General features: G+C 35.2%; 1 protein-coding gene across 1 annotated transcript in view; it reads left to right on the top strand.

Annotated features, from left to right (window-relative positions):
- LRP1B (LDL receptor related protein 1B) overlaps positions 1-22185 on the top strand; it is a 2198408-nt gene that overhangs the window by 969374 nt on the left and 1206849 nt on the right. The window contains 1 exon segment of the mRNA XM_018062463.1: positions 17581-17700. Coding sequence (XP_017917952.1) covers positions 17581-17700 — 120 coding nt within the window.

The raw sequence follows: 22185 nt of genomic DNA, 5'->3' as shown, positions 1-22185 counted from the left end.
TTTGCATTTGTTCATTCTCATTTTATTGAATATATAGATGCATTCCCAAGGGTATCATTGCCTCCTATGGTCTGGGACTAATATGAGGATTTAAGAGAATAATGTTTGTTATTTGAAGGAAAAAAAGAACTTTTATATTTACTTTCCAATAAAAGTAAAAGGCTTCCCTGGTGGCTCAGAGGGTAAAGCATCTGTCTGCAATGCAGGAGACCCAGGTTTGATCCCTGGATTGGAAGATCCCCTAGAGAAGGAAATGGCAGCCTGTTCCAGTACTCTTGCCTGGAAAAGCCCATGGATAGAGGAGCCTGGTAGGCTACAGTCCATGGGGTTGCAAAGAGTTGGACACAACTGAGCGATTTCACTTTCACTTTCCAAATAAATTTAGTCACAAATACACCTCTAGGTTACTAAATATGCAGAAATTGCTAGAAGTTATGAACTCCTTTTACAAAAGAGGTACCTTTCTTGATAATGCCTCACCTCCTCTAACCCAATTGCTCCTATCACCTCCATCCTATTATGTTTATATCATATACGCTATATACTTGTATAATTTCTAGTATCTTTTTTCACCTCTATTTTTATTTTCTTACCCTTCTACATCTAGACATGAAAAACTCTCTGCTAGATGTATGTAGTTTCTACTCAGCAATTATATTTTTCTCAGGCCCTTGTGGTAAGTTTAGCTATTTTTTCCCCTCTCAAGCAATAGTTTCTCTCTGGCTATATCGAAATGTATTGAGCAGGTCAAAGACCTGATTTTGGTTATGATTAATAAATGTATTATATCATCCTTACTGCAAAATCAGATAGAAAACACTGAAACAAGATGTTATTGTTGTTTATTTGCTAAGTCCTGTCTGTCTCTTTTGTGATCCCATGGACTGTAGCCTCCCAGGTTCCTCTGTCCTCCAGGATTTTCCAGCAAGAATACTGGAGTGGGTTGCCATTTCCTTCTTCAGGGGATCTTTCCGATTCAAGGATCAAACCCACGCCTCCTGTATTGGAAGGCAGATTGTTTACCATTGAGCCACAAGGGAAGCCCTGAAATGAGATGTATAATACCACAAAATATCTTCGCTTTACCTGTCCAATACACCTAGTACTCTTTACTTTCTCTCCTTTCTCTATATACCAGTCAATAATTCAAAATTAATAAGATATTCTACAAGTTATAGAACATATTTGCACTCATTCTGTCCTTTAATATTCTAAATAATTTAAGACATTTACTAGGTTGGAAGTTGAAGAAAGATTAAGAAACTAGTGCTCAGTTAAATGTCTGATAAATATTATGAGTACTAGATCTTTGTCTTCTAACTTAACATAGCACATTTCAAGATACCATGTGTGCCTGGTCTATTCTTCTATAAAAATAAAAGATGGAAGTGAAAATTACTATATTCCTTTGGTGGAGATGTGTTGAAGATTATAATGATAATAAAGTAATTGCCAACCTATAATGGGTGTTTACAATGTGTCAGACACTAAGCTAAGTGCTTCTATTGAATTACTGTGTTTAAATCTTTCACCATCCCTATGAAGTCAGTAATGTCATTATGTTCCAGTGTAATCTAAGAGAACCCCAAAGGAGTATGTGCTGCTTTATTTTCATTTTCTCATATCCTCTCATGTCTAAAACTAAGGTAAATATTCTTTTTATTCAACAATATCCCCACTAATAACTAATACCTGCAGATGATAGGTTTATTTAGCAAATTGTGTCAATGGTTATTGAATTGATAACTTGATTTTAATTTTCTAGGAAATGAAAGCTGTTTCAGTGTTTTACATATTTGAACTTTAGAACACTGAATGTCATTGCAATTAAAAAAAGTTTCCTCAAAATTAGAGCCTGAAGTGGCTAAATTTCTAGAAATGATTCTCTTGGGGACCCAAAATAAGCAGTTTTCCATCCCGTTTTAGTGAATGAGTTGGTATGATTAGAATTCTTTTTCTGAGTAAACTTGCTACTTGTTGTATCTATAGCATAAAACAGGAGAAATCTCTTATCATTAACGCAGTACATTCTCAGCTGAGGGCATGCTGTCTCTGACTGAGTAGCCACTTCCTAGGAACAACTCTGAAGGATAGAATGAAGAATCTTAAACAGATAGCTGCATTTATGATACAAAGTAAATGTGTTTCAGCATGTATTCAGTTTATTAAATTACTAATCATCCATGTCCTTAAAGTGGAATAATACACTTGTATCAAAAAGGGCAAGGGTATTTATGCATGCTGAGTGCCTATGCATATGCATACATATGTTATTAATTTAAAAGTATACAGTCTGTTTTAAACACAAGACTCATCCCACAGAATATCTTCTCAAACAACCTAATTGCCCTGCAATTTCCACCCTGTAGTAAAATATATAAAATATCTAAAAAATTCTTATTTTTCCTGTTGAAAGAATAGTAAATCCTTAGGAGATATTCTCATACAAATTGAAAGTTATAGTTTTTGTCCTATTAAAAAAAATTAAAGAATGTATTCTGTTGGATTTGGGGTAGAAGTTTTTTCTTAAATTTTTTTACATAAAGGACTGTCTTCTTTAAAAATAGAGACAGTTTTACTTTAAAAAAAAAAAAAAAAAACTCACCTTAGTGCCTTGGCTAAGACCTCCAGTTCATTATTGAATATAAGTATTTTATGACTTGTTCCTGATATTTGGGCAAAATAATTCAGTCTGCCTAAAGAACTTCCCTTCTGCTAAGAGTATTTTTGGCTTTTTTAAAAAATCATGAATTGGTATTGTTTTTGTTAAGTGCTTTAGGAATCTGTTGAAGTAATCATGTTTTTCTCTCTTAGTCTACTGTTACGTTGACTTGTGCTTAAAAAGTTTCAAATCTTAAACCTACCACAATGAACCTCACCTAGTTATGATGTATTATTTTTTCACATATTCCTATACTTGCATTATTAAGAATTTTGCATCAATGTTCATAAAGAATATTGTGCTACAGCTTTTTTTAAATATGTTTATGTGATTTTGGAATTAGGGTAATTCTGGCCTCATAAAATTAGCTAGAAAGCATTGTCTTTTTCTTTTCTAGAAATTATATGGAATTGATAAATGTTCAGTAGCACATTCAGTGTAGCCATCTCCATCTAGTGTTTTATTTGTGGGAAGGTTTTTAATTTTAAATTCAATTCCTTTAATAAATATGAGAATATTCAGATTATCCATTTCTTCTCGAGTGCTCTTTGACAGTTTGTGTTTTTCAAGGAACTTGTCTCTTTCATCTGTGTTGTCAAATTTAAAAGAATAAAATTGTAAGGAACTGCCAAAATAGTTTCCACCATTGGGTCTCCTGATCCACAAATATAATGTATATGAACATTTACTTGGGTCTTTAGGAGTTTTTTCCCCCATGAGTTTCCAGCATACAGATCTTGCCTATATTGTTCAATTAATATTTAAGGTGTTTTATACTTTGTATTATATGTAATATTGTTTATTTCAGTTTCCAATTGTATACCTCTAGCATTTAGAAATATGATTAATTTTTATATACTGACCTTATTATATCCTATGGCCTTGTTAAAGTCACAAAAAGACACAAATTACAAATATCAGCAAAGAAAAAGAGGATATCACTACAGATCCCACAACTTTCAAATGATAAGTAGAGAATACTTCAAAAAATCAAGATGTCAGTTTTTCCCAGTTTATAGATTAAATATAATTCCAATTAAAATCCTATCAGGACTTTATAAAAACTGATTCTAAAATACATATGGAAACGTAAAGGGCCTAGAATACCTAGAAAAGTTCTGGAAAACAAAAATAAAGTATGAGGAATTCTGCTACCAGATTTCAAATTTGCTATGTCAAACTAGTGTGATATTGGAGAAATGTAAATTGATGAAACATGAGAGTATAGAAATACATCCACAAATACATAGTCAAATATATTTAGTCATATCTCTATTTTTTAAGTGCAAAGAAAATTTAATTAACAATAGTAACATTTCAAAATTTAATGCAAAAAATAAAAGCAAAACATAAAAAAACTTTTATTCACATCTTATACTAAAAAGTAATTCAAAATGGACCACAAATCTCATACTATAAACTTTTTAGAAGACAACAAGGAAGAGGTTGACTTAGGTAAATTTGACACTGAAAGCATAATTTAAAAAGAAAATATTGAGAAATAGGACTTTATAAACATTAAAAATGTTTTCTTTGCAAGTTTATTATTTGAAAAACATTAGGAAGAATGAAAAGAGTAGCTACAGACTAGGAGAAAATATTCACAAATCAAATGACTCATAATGGACTTGTATTTAAAATATACATCTGTATATATGTGTGTGTGCATATGTGTACCTACATACATACACACACACATAATAAAATATGGGCAAAAGATTGAATAGACATTCACTGAAGATATGATTAGCAAATAGGCACATGAAAAGATGTTTAATATCAATAGTCATTAGGAAATGCAAATTAAAACCACAATTAAGTACCATTACATATCTATCAGTGTCTAAAGAAATTAAAATAAAAACCTGATAATAAGTGCCGGGTAGAAGCTTAGAGAACCCTGTGGACAGAGGAGCCTGGTGGGCTGCTGTCCATAGGGTAACAAAGAGTAGCACATGATTGAAGTGACTTAGCATGTATATATGCATTGGAGAAGGAAATGGCAACCCACTCCAGTATTCTTACCTGGAGAATCCCAGGGACAGAGGAGCCTGGTGGGCTGCCATCTATGGGGTCGCAAAGAGTTGGACACGACTGAAGCGGTTTAGCAGCAGCAGAAGCCCAAGTAGCTGGAAGACTCATATATTTATTCAGGGAATACAAAGCAATACAGCCACTTTAGAAAATATTTTGATAGTTTGTTATGTAAAGTGAAACATCCTTTTAAAATCTTATATAAACATCCTTTTATATAAGCCAGCAGCACCAAGTTTACCAAAAAAAGTGATATATATTTACACAAAAATTAAATATTATAGCAACTTTATTCTTAAGACACCAAAACTAGAAACAACTCAAATGTCCATTACGTGTGAAGTAGATATACAAAATAAGGTACATTCCTACAGTGGAATGTGAAAATCACTTAGTTGTGTTCACCTTTTTGCGACCCCATGAACTATGAGTCCATGGAATTGTCTTTACCGCTTCTCTGGTAGCTCAGCTGGTAAAGAATCTGCCTGCAAGGCAGGAGACCCTGGTTCAATCCCTGGGTCAGGAAGATCCCCTGGAGAAGGGAAAGGCTCCCTACTCCAGTATTCTGGCCTGGAGAATTCCATGGACTGTATAGTCTGTGGGTCGCAAAGAATCAGACATGACTGAGTGACTTTCACTTTCATTCAGCAATAAAGAAGAGAGAATTACCAATAAAATAACATGGATGAATCTCAAATACATTATGCTCAGTAAAGGCTACAGGCTGGATGATTCCATTTATATGACATACTGGAGAAAGCACAACTTTTGAGACAGAAAATAGATCAATTATTGCCAAACTCTGGCAGTGGAGAAATGAGCAGATTGCAGAAGCATATAGAAAAAAAAATTGGGAATAATGGTCCTGTTCTATATTTTAATAATGGGATTGGTTACAGAACTATATGCACTTGTCAAAACTCGCAGATCTGGACACTAAAATGAATGAGTTTTACTATTCGTAAATTATTGCTTAGTTGCTAAGTCACGTCTCTTTTGCAATCCCATGGACTGTAGCCTGCCAGGCTTCTCTGACCATGGGATTTCCCAGTCAAGAATATTGGAGCAGGTGGCCATTTCCTTCTCCAGGGATCTTCCCAACCCAGGGGTTGAACTCATATTTCCTGCATCATGGGGTGGATTCTTACTACTCAGCCATAAGGGAAGCACATGTAAATTATACCATAACACATACGGAACAAAAAACTTTAAAAAGAATTGCCATACAAGCAGCTCATGCAGCTCAATACCAGAAAAATAAACGACCCAATCAAAAAATGGGTAAAAGAACTAAACAGGCATTTCTCCACAGAAGACATCAGATGGCTAGCAAGCACATGAAAAGATGCTCAATATTACTTACTATCAGAGAAATGCAAGTCAAAACCACAATGAGGTATCATCTCACACCAGTTAGAATGGCTTCTATCTAAAAGTCTACAAACAATAAATGCTGGAGAGGGTGAGGAGAAAAGGGAACTCTTTACACCGTTGGTGGGAATGCAAACTAGTACAGCTGCTATGGAGAACAGTGTGGAGATTCCTTAAAAAACTGGAACTAGAACTGCCATACAACCCAGCAATCCCACTACTGGGTGTACAAACCAAGGAAACTAGAATTGAAAGAGACACATGTACCCCAATATTCATTGCAGCACTGTTTACAATAGCTGGGACATGGAAGCAACCTGGATGTCCATCAGCAGACAAATGGATAAGAAAGCTGTGGTATATATACACAATGGAGTATTACATACATATATAGTATTACATACATATGTAGTATGCATTACTACATACATTTTAATCAGTTCTAATGAGGTGGATGAAACTGGAGTCTATATGGAGTGAAGTAAGTCAGAAAGAAAAGCACCAATACACTGTATTAACACATATATATGGAATTTAGAAAGATGGTAATGATGACCCTATATGTGAGACAGCAAAAGAGACACAGATGTAAAGCACAGACTTTCGGACTCTGGGAGAAGGCAAGGGTGGGATGATTTGAGAGAATAGCACTGAAATATGTATATTACCATATGTGAAATAGGTCACCAGTCCAGGTTTCATGCATGAGACGGGGCGCTCAGGGCCAGTGCCCTGGGACAACACTGAGAAATGGGATGGGGAGGGAGACGGGAAGGGGGTTCAGGATGGGGGACACATGTACATCCACAGCTGATTCATGTCAATGTATGGCAAAAACCACTACAATATTATAAAGTAATTAGCCTCCAATTAAAAAGAATTGCCATAATGTCATATCTTTCTATATGAGAATATACTGAAAATTTGAAACCAGGACAGTAAGCTTGTACTAGGCAAAGAACTCTGAAGAAATCCACTATAGCAGTAATCAGCAGCCTAATCTCTGTAAACCAGCTCACACTGCATTTTACCAGGGTAAGGAAACAGGGGCTAGAGGTTGAATGATATGACACAAATTATCACTATTCTATATATGTCAGGCATTTGTCCTACTTACAAGAGGGACTATCTGGTATGATAAGTAGCTGGGTCAGCTTTTCAATTTCCAAGTACAAAAGTGAGTGAAATATGGATTTTGCTACATGGGAAAAGAAATTATTCCTCATTACCATGATTATCATTGTAGATTAAAAGGCATTTTTGTATAAGCTAAATTCTAGAAGAAACTTGATTACTAAAATTGAGAATGAAATTTTACTCCATTTTATAAAATAATATCTCAGATGGCTTATATATTGAAACATGCCTATACTTTTTGTATCTTCAAAGAGTTTATAAAAGTTGCCATTATATGCCCAGGAAGGAACATATAACCTAGAAGCACATGAACCTAGCTCTGTTCTAACTATCCCAAGTCCAATGCATGAGCAATGTGAATTGTTTGATTATAGTTCATAAAGGCAGTCAGCATAATCCGTTGATGATATGGTGGCTACACATACAGGATTGGACATAATGGTTCTCTGGTTTATAGGTATTTAAACAAACAAAACAAATGAGGGAAGAAATCTCTAAAAGTAATAACTTGCTGACATCTGCTTGCCAACTTCTAATAACCTTTCTCTACTGATACTTTTACTCTGAGGCAGGTTAGCAAAATTTATTTGTATGGGTTTCCAAAATCATAAACCTGTGTATATTTGTGGAAATGTTATCTACATCCCAGTGCTATTAAAAAGCTCAAAAATAGACTATGCTAGACTATGCTAGTCTTAGCATAAGTGTTTGGTGAAAATTGTGTGTCTGGATTGTTGATTGGTTGATGCTTATGCAGCAAATTAGATGTGGGTATACATTGTTTCAGAGAATAATATTCATATCTTACAGAAACCAGTTAGGCAGTATGGAAAAATTTTTGTTTTCTGCAGTGTTTCTCTGTGAGTTGGAGACTTTTCATTCAGGGAATAATTTCAGAAGAATTTACAAAAAAAAAAAAAGATCTTCAGAAGATACCAAAAGATACAGAAGTGATTTAGGGGCAAAATTAGTACTATTTTATGACGCCCAAAAATAAAAGAGCAAAAGAGAAAAATCTATCTGTTGTAAAATGAAACATTGTTCCAAATTCCTTGAAGAATATAGAAACTATGACAAGAATTTTGATGACAGGTATTCTGTTGTACTGAATAGATGATTATGCTTGAGTGGCAGAATGATAATAAAGATAATAACGATAATTTAAATAGTTCCTATGAGGCAGGCTATATTTTAAGAATTGTCCTCATTTAAGCATCACAACACCCTATGAGATAGTTTCTATTATTTTTTCCCATGTTAAAGGTAAGAAAAAACAGGTATAGAGAGCTTATGTCATTTGCCCATTACCATTGTATTATGTAACAACCCTGCTAACTCAGACATTTAATGCAACAAAAATCCAAATTTTCACTGATACCACAATCCAGTTGGGTTATCAGTAGATGCTTCCCATGTGTACTGTTTTAAGTTTTGGATCTCTGCCATCCCAGGATCCTACCCGTTTTCTACTGGATTCCCTGCATCCATAGGGTTGACAAGTCAAGAGACAGTAAAAAATGGTCAAAATCCGTTAGGGGCCAGATTAGGAAGTGGCACAAACTAATTTTGTGCATATTGCATCATCTAGAAACCAGATATATGGTTCCAACCTAACAACAAGTAAACTAGGAGATCTCATCTTTTTATTTGTCCAGAAGGAGAGAAACAGGATTGGTGAACATTAGGTATTATTTGCCACATTGTGTGTTCTGTTGCTCAGTTGTGTCTGACTCTATGTGACTTCATGTAGCCCACCAGGCTTGTCTGTCCGTGGGATTTCTCAGGCAAGAATACTAAAGTGGGTTGCCATTTTCTCCTCCAGGGGCTTCCTGACCCCGGGATTGAACCCTCATGTCTTGCATCTCCTGCATTAGCAAGTGGATTCTTTACCACTTATCACCTCCTAGGGCGCCATATTTGCCATACTAGCATAGCCTGAAATTAGTTAAACCAAGGTTAGAGCTTCAGTCCTTTGGCTCCAGAGTCCAAAGCTGTGTAAGTGATATGATACCCCCCAAAAGAAAAGAAAAAGAGTAATAAAAGAGATATGAGATTTAGTATAAATTGTCTATCCTATATTCTTCTTACTTTTTTGTTAGTAATACAAATTCAGGAGTCTATTTCTTGAATCTATTTTTAAGTTAAAGAGTAATAGTAGCATTGATATATATATATATAGTACCATGTGTAAAATAGATAGCAGGAAGCTGCTATATAGCAGAAGGAGCTCAATTTAGTGCTCTGTGATGACCTAGATGGGTAGGATGAGGGCAATGGAGGCAGGCTCAAGAGGAAGGGGACATATGTATACATATAGCTAATTCACCTCACTTACAGCAGAAACTAACACAGCATTATGAAGTAACTATGCTCCAATTAAAACAAAAATAATGGCTTAGAAGCTTATATACTCATGGCTACCTACTAATTGTCAAGTGTTAATTTGTAATTTATACAGAAAATATACTCACATTTTATAATATTCTTCTATGCAGTTTTGAAAAAAAAAAACACAAAAACATTTCTTTAAGTCACAGAATATGTGTGTCCTTGTTGGGGAATCCTAATTATTTGCATTAGATTGAATTTCTATATAGTAGCCCCTCTCACTTAATTAAAAGGATACTTTTCTTTTATGATAGTACTGGGGAATAGAGATAAGATACCATGTTTCCATATCTGTGTTCTGATTTGCATGTTTCATTCCTTTAGATACTACTGATCTTTCTACTTGAGTCTAAGATTCAAACCAATGATAATCTTACATGAACCAATAACTATGCTTCATTTGAAGCACTATGAAGATTGATGATCCAAGCACAAAATTTCTGTTCTACTCAAATAAGCTTTCTAACAAAATTAATCTGATGCACTTTTAATTATGTACATAATCATTACAGTGTTGAATGTAATTAAGCATAAATGGTAAGCAGTTCAAATAGATAGCATTACAGTAATTAGTATTGCTTTCAGGGAGCCAAGCCAAATATTAAATTTTAGTTTTTCATATTGTTAGCTCTTCATAGTTCTTCACAATCTGTTAGAATAGTCAATATTTACCATTTCATCTGATATAAAACACTGCTTAATTGTTTCCCTAGCATCATTCTATACATACAGAAGTTCTCATGCAGGAAAATTTCAATAAACAAAAAGCTAAGCTGCTCTTGTCTCCTCTGCTATTTTTAACCATCAGACTCCCACCTAATACTCAAAATCATGTGTGAGGTTTGATCTTTCATAAGCATTTTAACCCATTTTCTCTTACTTCTCCTCAGTTCTCCCCATCACTGTCATCATGTCGGTAACCTTGTAGCATGTATTGTCCTCTTCATACTCTAGGGGTTTCAAGAATGGAGAGAACAAAAAGATGGAAATAATAGTCTATGGATGTATTACTTTGGAATGACATAGGGTAAAGAAAGAGTTGATCTAAAGGGTTACATGGAAAACAATGTATTTAAAGCAATGAGTTAATATGCCTGTCCTCAGGTACAGATTAAATAAATTAGGTCATACCCCTACCTTCATGTTATTTATCCTATAAAATACTGGTATTTTCTATGAGAAACTGTCCCTCTTTCTGTCTCAACCTCTTACTTCATGTATCTCTGTCCCCTCTGCTCCACTGAAACCATTTTAAAGGTCTTAGTTAATCATATTAGGAAACCCAGTGCAGTTTTCAGACTTTATCCAAGTTCATTTCAGTTCAGTTGCTCAATCATGTCCAACTCTTTGTGACCCCATGGACTGAAGCATGCCAGCTTTCCCAGTCCATCACCAACTCTTAGATAAGTCAGTGATGCCATCCAACCATCTCATCTTCTGTCACCCCCTACTCTTCCCACTTTCAATCTTTCCCAGCATCAGGGTCTTTTCAAATGAGTCAGTTATTCGCATCAAGTCACCAAAGCATTGGACTTTCAGCTTCAGCATCAGTCCTTCCAATGAATGACTGGTTTCATCTCCTTGCAGTCCAAGGGACTCTCAAGAGTCTTCTCCAACACCACAGTTCAAAATCATCAATTATTTGGCATTCAGCTTTCTTTATAGGCCAACTCTCATATCCATATATGACTACTGGAAAAACCATAGCTTTTTTTGTTGGCAAGGTAATGTCTCTGCTTTTTAATATGCTGTCTAGGTTGGTCATAACATTTCTTCCAAGGAGCAAGTGTCTTTTAATTTCATGGCTGCAGTCACCATCTGCAGTGATTTTGGAGCCCCAAAAAGATAAAGTCTGTCACTGTTTCCACTGTTTCCCCATCTATTTGCCATGAAGTGATGGGACCGGATTCCATGATCTTAGTTTTCTGAATGTTGAGTTTTAAGCCAACTTTTTCGCTCTCCTCTTTCACTTTCATTAACAGGCTCTATAATTCTTCACTTTCTGCTATAAGGGTGGCATCATTTGCATATCTGAGATTACTGATATTTCTCCTGGCAATCTTGATTCCAGTTCATGCTTCATCCAGCCTGCATTTCTCATGATGTATATATGCACATACATACATACATACATACATATATATATATCCCCACACACATATATATATCCAAGTATATGTCTCATAAAAAGTAATGTTTATTGATCTAATTCCATGGACTGTTCTTCTTTAGGTTTTATGAAGCATTCTAGTTCCTTCATCTATATATTTAATTCTCACTCTTCTTCTTTGACACGTAAAAATTTGCCTTTCACATATAAAAATTTTCTAGGTTTGATTTATATCATAAATATTCTTTTTTTAAAGGGATGGTTATTTTCTCTGTGGACTTCAATTATCAAATATAGCTTGTGACTTCCAACTTTCTATTTCTAGTTCAGACTTTTCTTCTCAGACTCAAATTTTCAAGTCTCCCCTAGAGTATTTTTGTCACATTTTAAACCAAACAGTCAAAAGAAAACTTGATATTTCTCCTTAACTTCCAGTCCTTCCGTTATTCTTAATTCACTTTACTAGTGCTATTAACTCAGTGTTATTATGCCTTCACCAAGTTTTTGGCCACCCATTTGTCTAAAAATTCATACTCCCTATTTCTAGCCTTTTAGATAGATTTCTTTCTTCACTGGATCTTTTACTTATCTTTCTCCTACTTTCAAATAATACAAGTTAGGCTAATATCACTTCTGCCTCAACTATTCCTGCTTCCCACTATTGAAACAGAAAATTCTACTTAATCTAAAAGTTAATCTTGTTCTATACTACTACTGATAATGGTTCCAGTCCCATTCCCTACCACATAAAATATTATGTTTTAGCCATACAGGCTTATTTATCATTATGTTTATCTCTAATATGCTTTTATTTAAAAAAAAGAAAATATTCTCATATTGTCTACTTTATCTGGAGTACATGCTCATAATTTTGTCTACTGAATTCATCTCTTAAATTTTAGTTTAAATTTCGCTTCTCTCACAACCTGTTTTTCCAGATGCCCGTCTCCATTTCCTATATTCTGCTCTTTCCAGTTAGCGTCACTTGTATTTTTATTTAGAATATGTGTTGTTCTGCTGTGAATTATAGTTGTTTTTTACATTGTTGTGCTTTCCATCTAACCCAACTCACTTTGACACTCATGTTGTAAGTCATTAATTTGTCTAAAGCAGTTTTGCATCTGTGAAACCCCAGCTGATGTCATTAGCATTGAAAAGATGTTTCTTGTTGAACTAAAGTAAGCATATGTAGTAAAGACAATTTTAGACCAATTCCACTAAAATCAAACAAGATTTGACAACTCAATTACCTAACTTAAAGATGTAAATTAACTATCTTTAGAACACAGTTTAATTTAATGGATTAGAAAGGACATCCGGGAGTGTTAATCCTCATCCTCAAGTTAAGCTATTTTATTGATTTATTGGTTTATTCATCCTATACAAATTATAAAACTCTTATATCTAGCACACTACTGAACCTAAAATGACAAATCAACAACAACAACAACAAAACAAACCGTGGTTTAAACTATCACCAAACTGTACAGTGGGAATTAGAGGCATTTTGAGAGCACTCAGTTCAGTTCAGTTGCTCAGTCGGGTCCGACTCTTTGTGACCCCTTGAACCGCAGTGCACCAGGCCTCCCTGTCCATTACCAAGTCCCAGAGTTCACCCAAACCCATGTTGATTGAATCGGTGATGCCATCCAACCATCTCATCCTCTGTCCTTCCCTTTACCTCTTGTCCTTAATCTTTCCCAGCATCAGGGTCTTTTCCAATGAGTCAGCTCTTCCCATCAGGTGGCCAAAGTATTGGAGTTTCAGCTTCAGCATCAGTCCTTCCAATGAATATTCAGGATTGATTTCCTTTAGGATGGACTGTTTGGATCTCTTTGCAGTCCAAGGGACTCTCAAGAGTCTTCTCTAACACCACAGTTCAAAGCATCAATTCTTTGGTGCTCAGCTTTCTTTATAGGCCAACTCTCACATCCATACATGACCACAGGAAAAACCATAGCCTTGACTAGATAGACCTATGTTGATAACGTAATATCTCTGCTTTTCAATATGCTGCCTAGGTTGGTCATAACTTTCCTTCCAAGGAGTAAGCGTCTTTTAATTTCATGGCTGCAATCACCATCTGCAGTGATTTTGGAGCCCTCCAAAATAAAGTCTGACACTGTTTCCACTGTTTCCCCATCTATTTTCCATGAAGTAATGGGACCAGATGGCATGATCTTCGTTTTCTGAATGTTGAGCTTTAAGCCACCTTTTTCACTCTATTTTTCATCTTCATCAAGAGGCTCTGTAATTCTTCTTCACTTCCTGCCATAATGGTGATGTCATCTGCATATCTGAGGTTGTTGATATTCCTCCCGGCAGTCTTGCTTCCAGCCCGTGCTTCCTTCAGCCCAGCATTTCTCATGATGTACTCTGCATATAAGTTAAAAAAGAAGAGTGACAATATACATCCTTGACATATTCCTTTTCCTATTTGGAACCAGTCTGTTGTTCCATGTCCAGTTCTAACTGTTGCTTCCTTACTTGCATATAGGTTTCTCAAGAGGCAGGTTAGGTGGTCTGGTATTCCCATCGCTTTCAGAATTTTCCACAGTTTATTGTGATCCACACAGTCAAAAGCTTTGGCATAGTCAATAAAGCAGAAATAGATGCTTTTCTGGAACTCGCTTGCTTTTTCGATGATCCAGCACATGTTGGCAATTTGGTCTCTGGTTCCTCTGCCTTTCCTAAAACCAGCTTGAACCTCTGGAAGTTCACGGTTCACGTATTGCTGAAGCCTGGCTTGGAGAATTTTGAGCATTACTTTACTAGCATGTGAGATGAATGTAATTGTGTGATAGTTTCAGCATTCTTTGGCACTGCCTTTCTTTGGGATTTGAGAACATAGTCTTTGTTTATAGTCAACTTGACCTTGATTTCAATTTTTGAATACCATCACCATCATATATTTACTGTATAATGTTAAATCAGTTATCAACCATAAGTTTCCTCATCTGAAACTTTTAAATTACAATAATATCTATATTTTTGACTGGTCTAGGGTTTCAAAGAGATTTCATGTTTAAAAAAACTTGATGTATGTGTGTGTGTGTATGTATAGACATGTATATATTTAAATTTATAATTTATAGCTGTAGATGCTGGTGGAGAAAACCAAAATATAAATAACTACCATACAAAACAAAAACATCATAATTTCTAAAGATCCATTTATTCTATGGGTTTCCTTGGTAGCTCAGATGGTAAAGAATCTATCTGCAATGTGGTAGACCTGGGTTTGATCCCTGAGATGGAAGATCCTGTAGAAAAGGGAATGACTACCCACTCCACTATTCTTGCCTGGAAAACCTCCATGGACAGAGGAGCCTGGCAGGCTACTGTCCATGTGGTCGCAAACAGTTGGACACAACTGAGCAGCTAAGCACAACACATTCAGTCCCTATTTTTATTAATAACATTTTGCAGACCAAATGACTTGTCTTTGCACATTATGTAGATGTTAATGTTTATATTAGCATATAATTAGCATTGACCCCAATTTCAGACCTAAAAATCAGATGTAACTGATTCACATATTGGTTAAATTTATATAAAGGAAGCATAAATTGTTCCAGGTATCTCAAAGGAATACCAGTTTCCCTTGTGGCTCAGCTGGTAAAGAATGCACCTGCAATGTGGGAGACCTGGGTTTGATCCCTGGGTTGGGAAGATCCCCTGGAGAAAGGAAAGGATACCCACTCCTTTCTCTGGCCTGGAGAATTCAATGGACTGTTAAATTCATGGGGTCGCAAAGAGTTGAACACAACTGAGTGACTTTCACTTTTACTTTCATCTCAAAGGTAAATAGATTTGAAGTCTCAATTGTAATCATAGCTGTTAAAATCACTAAAGAGGGCACAAGTTAAAGCTTTCAAGTTGTGGGATTGGAGTATGTTCCAGTTAGAGGGGAAGCTATGATAATTAATGAATTTACTAGTAGCATATTGTTAGGCAAGAGAAAAAGAACCAGGTTTCTACCCCAGAGCACTTCAGTCTTATGAAGTTGAGAGGAAAATGTGGAACTGTAAAAAAGAGGCTGTCAAATAGGAAAATCAGGACCTGGAAACAAAGTGATGACTGTGTATCAGGAAGAAGTAGTTAACAGTGTGAAGTGCTGCTCCTAGGTCAAGTAAGTTGAGGGCTGAGAAAAGCCATTGTACTTATCAACATCAAGGCCATAGGAGACTTATGTATGAGCAGTCTCTAGAGCAATGGAGATAAAAGCTTGATGGAGTGGGCTTAAGATTAAAACAAAGAGGAAGGAGAGGCAGTGAGTATGGATTATTTTGTAAATTTTTATTATAAAGCAGAACAGAGAAATTGGGCAACAGTGACCAGTAGAGGAAGTGGGATTAAGCTTTTTTTTGTTTTTAATAAAATTACGTTTGATGCTGAAAATGAGTTAATGCAAAGATCAGAAAACAGTCTGTAAAGGGATATAGCAAATATTAATATTTTAGATTCGGAGGTCAATGACTCAACTAAGCCAACTAGTTGAGCACTGTTTGTAAAAGCAGCCATAGGCAGTGTGTAAACAAATGACTGTGATTATGTTCCAGTGAAATTTAGTTGACAAAAAGAGATGGAGGCTTTAGTTTGATCTAATATAAATTTTTAAAAATGATTAAGAGAGAAAGCTGAGAAAAACTAAACTGATCTGGGAGCAAGTGAAAGGGGCAGGGATTTGTGCACAGGAATTGTGGTTGTAGCTTTAATTATGAATTAAACCAGATTTGAAAAGCAAGAAAGACAATGTGAAGCATAAATCTGTGGAAATTTTCTGTTGATAGCTTCGATTTTCTCAGGAAAATAGGAAACAAGATCATCATTTGCAGGTGACTGTCAGGAAGGAGCTTTACATTTTTAAGAAGTGATGCTGCATAAAATAATTGTATGAAAGTTGAAAAGCAATGGGGCTAATACTATAGATAATTAATTTTTAGTAAAACAGAAAATTTTCAGGTTTGAATGTTCTAGATATTCTGTTACACATTGGGGTTTTCATGTATTTTTATCAAAATTTATAATATTTCTGAAACACCAGCTAAGTCTATGGCAGATATTTATTTTGAATCATTCACCTTTAAAACCTTTATTTTCCTCCCTACTGGGGAAAAAAAAAAAGAAATTGACACAATCCATTAATATCCCTATTTTCAGACACCACAGTCAGTCATATATTCTATCCATACACTTTTTCTAGTTTAGCAAACTTATTGATGTTAGAAATTATTTGTGCAATGAACATGTCTGTCAGTTCATCTCTGTTTCATGCATTTATCATATTTAATCATAATTTGCTCTGAGGTTTTGTTAACTTTGGTTTCAATGGCATATTTTTTCTGAAAAGTTTTAGATATAATGAAATATATTATGTCCAGTGTTTAATATTTTACCACCAATGAAAGATAAATTATTGAAATGGAATATACTCACATTGATTGCTCTGAAGGTTATACATGGTTTACTAAATCAAAACAAGGCCACAAAAGATAGAAAATCAATGGATATGTCAGATAGGAAAGGCATAAATGGTGAAATCAACCACTGAGTTGACATTTATCCTCTTGAAATAATTTAATTTACCAGAATTTGAAAGGATTTGTGACTTTGAACATATGTAATAAGGGGGAAAGTGAAAGACTGAATAGATTGATCTGAAATTTTATTGACAGTGCTTCAAACAAATGCAATCCAGAATATTTTGGGGGGAATCAATATTGTTTGTTTTGTATAGCAATACAGAAACTTTCTAGGACATCTATCAAAGCTTTATTATTACAATATGCACTGTGTAAATATTAACATTTAAATTTAAATAGTATACATGTGTGCATAGTTACAAAGACATAATATTTTTGTTTTTCTTCCACAGAACTGTTGCCCAATTGCCAGCAGTTGAATTGTCAGCATAAATGTGCTATGGTCAGAAATAGGACAGTGTGCTACTGTGAGGATGGATTTGAAATAAAAGAAGATGGAAGAAGTTGTAAAGGTAACTATGACATGCTATTCTACTGTTTTATTTTGAACAGAGGCTTAGTTAACAGAAATTTGATAAAATATCTTTTCACACTTACCATGTGTTCCACATAGTATTTATGTTCATGTTTTGTTTGTTTTTTGAGTGTTATAAGTTGGCTCTTCCCTCACAACCTCATATATAAACATTAGATAAGCCTTTATAAAATCAATTTTCTTTTTTTTTTAATTTGAGGTATAGTTGGTTAACAGTATTGTACAAATCTCTGCTATACAGCAAAGTGACTCAGTTATACACATATATAGATTATTTTATATATTCTTTTCCATTATGGTTTATCACAGGATCTTGAACATAATTCCCTATGCTATACAGCAGGACCTTTTTGTTTATCCATTCTAAATGTAGTACTTTGCATCTACCAACCCCAACTCCCAGTTCATCTGTTTCCCTCTGCCCCTCTCCCTTAGCAACCATAAATCTATTCTTTATGTGTGTGAATGTGTTTCAGTTTTCTAGATAAGTTCATTTTTGCCATATTTTAGATTCCTCATGCAATGATATAAATTTTCAATTCATATTGCAGTAATGTCAAACATTGGACATATCAACATGGAGTATGTTTTAGTCACTAAAACTTTGAATTTAATTATTTTAACCTTCTCAATATTTTATACCTTTTATATCTGTTATATTGTTACAGTGTAGTAATCTGTTATTAACCAGTTTAGGTTAATAATAGTCTTGTACTTTTCTTTCAACTTTGACATTAGAATTCCAGTGATTGGTATTTGACCAATAGCAATAATAATGAAATAAGGAAATCAGTCCTGAGTATTCATTGGAAGGACTGATGCTGAAGCTGAAGCTTCAATACTTTGGCCATCTGATATGAAGAACTGACTCATTAGAAAAGACCCTGATGCTGGGAAAGACTGAAATCAGGAGGAGACAATGGAGGATGAGGTGGTTGGATGGCATCACTGACTCGATGGACATGAGTTTGAGAAAGCTCTGGGAGTTGGTGATGGACAGGGAAGCCTGGGGTGCTACAGTCCATGGGGTTGCAAAGAATCAGACATGACTGAGAGACTGAACTGAATAATAATTAGCATAAAATATTTTATTTTTAATGTTTTAATTTTTGCCTTTCATGAATGCTGTACACCAAGTGTTTAGTTCCCAAAGTGACTCTGCTGCTGCTGCTGCTGCTAAGTCGCTTCAGTCGTGTCCAACTCTGTGTGACCCCAGAGACGGCAGCCCACCAGGCTCCCCCATCCCTGGGATTCTCCAGGCAAGAACACTGGAGTGGGTTGCCATGTCCTTCTCCAATGCATGACAGTGAAAAGTGAAAGTGAAGTTGCTCAGTCGTGTCCAAAGCTCAGCGACCCCATGGACTGCAGCCTAGCAGGCTCCTCCATCCATGGGGTTTTCCAGGCATAAATACTGGAGTGAGGTGCCATTGCCTTCTCCGCAAAATGACTCCACTCATCCATATTGAACTATTTTAGGTTATTTCTCCATTCTATAGAACTCTATTATATTTATATATTTAAGTATGTGTATGTGTGTGTGTATCTACAATATAAAAACTTATATGGTATATAAAATTTATATAAGTAAAACATGAAATATAGAATCTATATATAAAACTGAGGAATATCTAGATTGTCAGCAACACTTATAAACAGAATATTTTCCAAAGAAATTGGTGCTTTGCTCATTACTTTAAACCTCTGCTTTAATATTTTAGCCTTTACCTTAAAAACATAATCTTAAAATTAGAAAAATCCTCAGAGAATATTTTTTAAAATCCTCGTGACAAAACTAGAAAAGTGAGACCCAGAAAAATTAAGTGATTTACTTCAGTCTGCACCTCTTTTTAGTAAAATACTTTGGAACTAAAATGTAGATCTCCAGAGCCCAGGTATTCTTATCTTAGAGGCTCATTGCTTCATAATGTACATCAGGCTTAGTTTCTCATTTTAAATGTTCCTTGATTACTCAGGATTTTTTTTTTTTTTGCTTTTCTTTAGTAAACTCCTTTCTTTGCTTGGGGTCAGAGAATGGGACTGAGAGTTCTATCCTCTGATCACTTTTTTGGTCTCTCTGATGACCAATCCCATTCTGAGATTATCTAATGGTCCCACCGTGAGTCATTAGTTTAGATTTGAGAGTATTTCAGAAGGCTTCATTATAATTAGTGGAGAAGGCAATGGCACCCCATTCTAGGACTCTTGCCTGGAAAATCCCATGGATAGAGGAGCCTGGTAGGCTGCAGTCCATGGGGTCGCTAAGAGTTGGACACGACTGAGTGGCTTCACTTTCACTTTTCACTTTCATACATTGGAGAAGGAAATGGCAACCCACTCCAGTGTTCTTGCCTGGAGAATCCCAGGGATGGGGGAGCCTGGTGGGCGGCTGTCTATTGGATCGCACAGAGTCGGACACGACTGAAGTGACTTAGCAGCAGCAGCAGCAGCAGTTTTATAATTACAAAACCTACTTTGTGTAACTCAGAAAATTACAAGGGTTAGAAACTCTGCCAGAAACTGAGAACAAAGACCAAATAGATATTCTTATTATACCCAGGCAGTTTAATCCACCTAACACTCTTGAGAGGAGGTTCATGGATTTCTCTTTCTTGCCTGCCTTTTTAATATTGGTATCCTGCAGGATTTTTCTATATCTGTTTTCTGACTTACCCTTTTTCTTTGTGGGATCAAGTCTCAGCTATTTTTTAAAATCTATTATCCATATGCTATTGATTATCTGAAACTCCAAGACCAATCTTACCTTGTATTATTCACTGGTCCCATATTTCCAACTACTTATTAACATTTACTCAAGGATGCTCTGCAGACATCTCAAATTAAACACATCCAAATCAAATCTAGTATTTCCTCCCATGGTATCCTCTAAAGTGCGTGAGTGCATGCTCAGTTATGTCTGTCTCTTTGTTACCCCATGGACAGTAACCTTCCAGGCTCCTCTGTCCAAGAAATTCTCCTAGTAAGAATACTGGAGTGGGTTGCCATTTCCTTCTCCAGGGGATCTTCCCGACCCAGGGATTGGACCTGAGTCACCTACACTGGCAGGTGGATTTTTTCTCTGAGCAACCAGAGAAACCATGGTATACCCTAAGGGGGATATCAAATCTATATTTCTTATAAATTAAACCACCATTCACTTCCAACATATCCAAACTAGTCTTCACATGTGGTCTTTTTTATTTTTTAAAACATCTGAGTCTATTCCCTCTTCCCATTGTTATTGCCACTATAGTTCAAACTATTACGACTTCTAAACACAATTTGTTATGTGAAATTAGCACATAGGTCATTTTCCCTGGATTCTTTCTCTATATTCATTAATCCATTTTTCATATGACTTTATTTAGTTTTAAAATACAAAGTAGATCATAAAACTCCTATAATTAATGTTTCCCAATGCCTATAAGGTTATAGCACTTTAGCATGCAAATAACTTCATTATCTCATCCCTAGACTGTTTTCCCAACATTACCTCTTACTATTTCCCTATATTTACCCTTGTTCCACTTGAAATTGTTTGAAATCCCTACTGTGTCATCCCAATGATTTTTTACATGCTGTTTTGTTTAACTGCAATACCTCTTTCCATCTGATCCATTTTTATTTAGTCTGAGGAAATCTAAATCATCCTTTAATCTCAGCTCAGTATGAAGCCTTCACTTAACATCCTCCCTTCAGTTCCAAGCAGGTTCATTTACCTCTCTGTTTCTATCATAACTAGAATGCCTTTATTATAAGGAAATGCATAGAAATGAGATTCTTATTTTACTAGACGTTTCAAAATTTGAAACCATGTTTTATCAGTGCTAGTTTCTTAAGGGATTAGTATAGTGCTTGGTACACAAGACAGACTGAAAACACATTTGTCTAAATTATTAACTGACAGATTTTTTTTTTTTTAATTTGTCTGGCTGGTAAACAATCATTCAGTACCTGCTGCTTTTAGAGGTTTGGACAAGTGCTGGAGGAAAAATGTATTGGGAGTGGAAAGAGTAAAGAAATAGGAGGAGGTCCATAGATATTAAAATATAAAATAAGATAAAATTTTTCTTTTTGATGAATATTTAAGTTTCCTCCTTTTTATTTAGTGAGGGTAGTTTACATATCTTGGCCCAGAAATTTCATTTAATGTGTTCATTGAAAACCGTATTTCCAGATTAGTTCGTTAAAATACTGAAAAAAACAGATTTATAAGCACTAGAACTCTTGAGCAAATATTCATCAGAGTGCATGTAATGCCTTTGCACAAATAGCCAAGGACTTTTAACCTGGCCATCAAAAATGCAAATAAATTCTCCTTTAAAGTAAATGACTTTATTTTAAGCTTGATCTTGTCCATAACTCTTAAAATAATAATGAATTTTATGTTCAGATTCTGTGGTTGTGAAAAGATATGTTGGAGTTGGCTCTTTCTTAAAAAAAAAAAAAATAGCCTATTTCCAAA

The sequence above is a fragment of the Capra hircus genome, chromosome 2 (genome assembly GCF_001704415.2).
Source record: "Capra hircus breed San Clemente chromosome 2, ASM170441v1, whole genome shotgun sequence".
Classification (NCBI taxonomy): domain Eukaryota; kingdom Metazoa; phylum Chordata; class Mammalia; order Artiodactyla; family Bovidae; genus Capra; species Capra hircus.
Note: the sequence above shows the minus strand (reverse complement) of the source record. Positions and strands in the feature narration are given on the sequence as shown.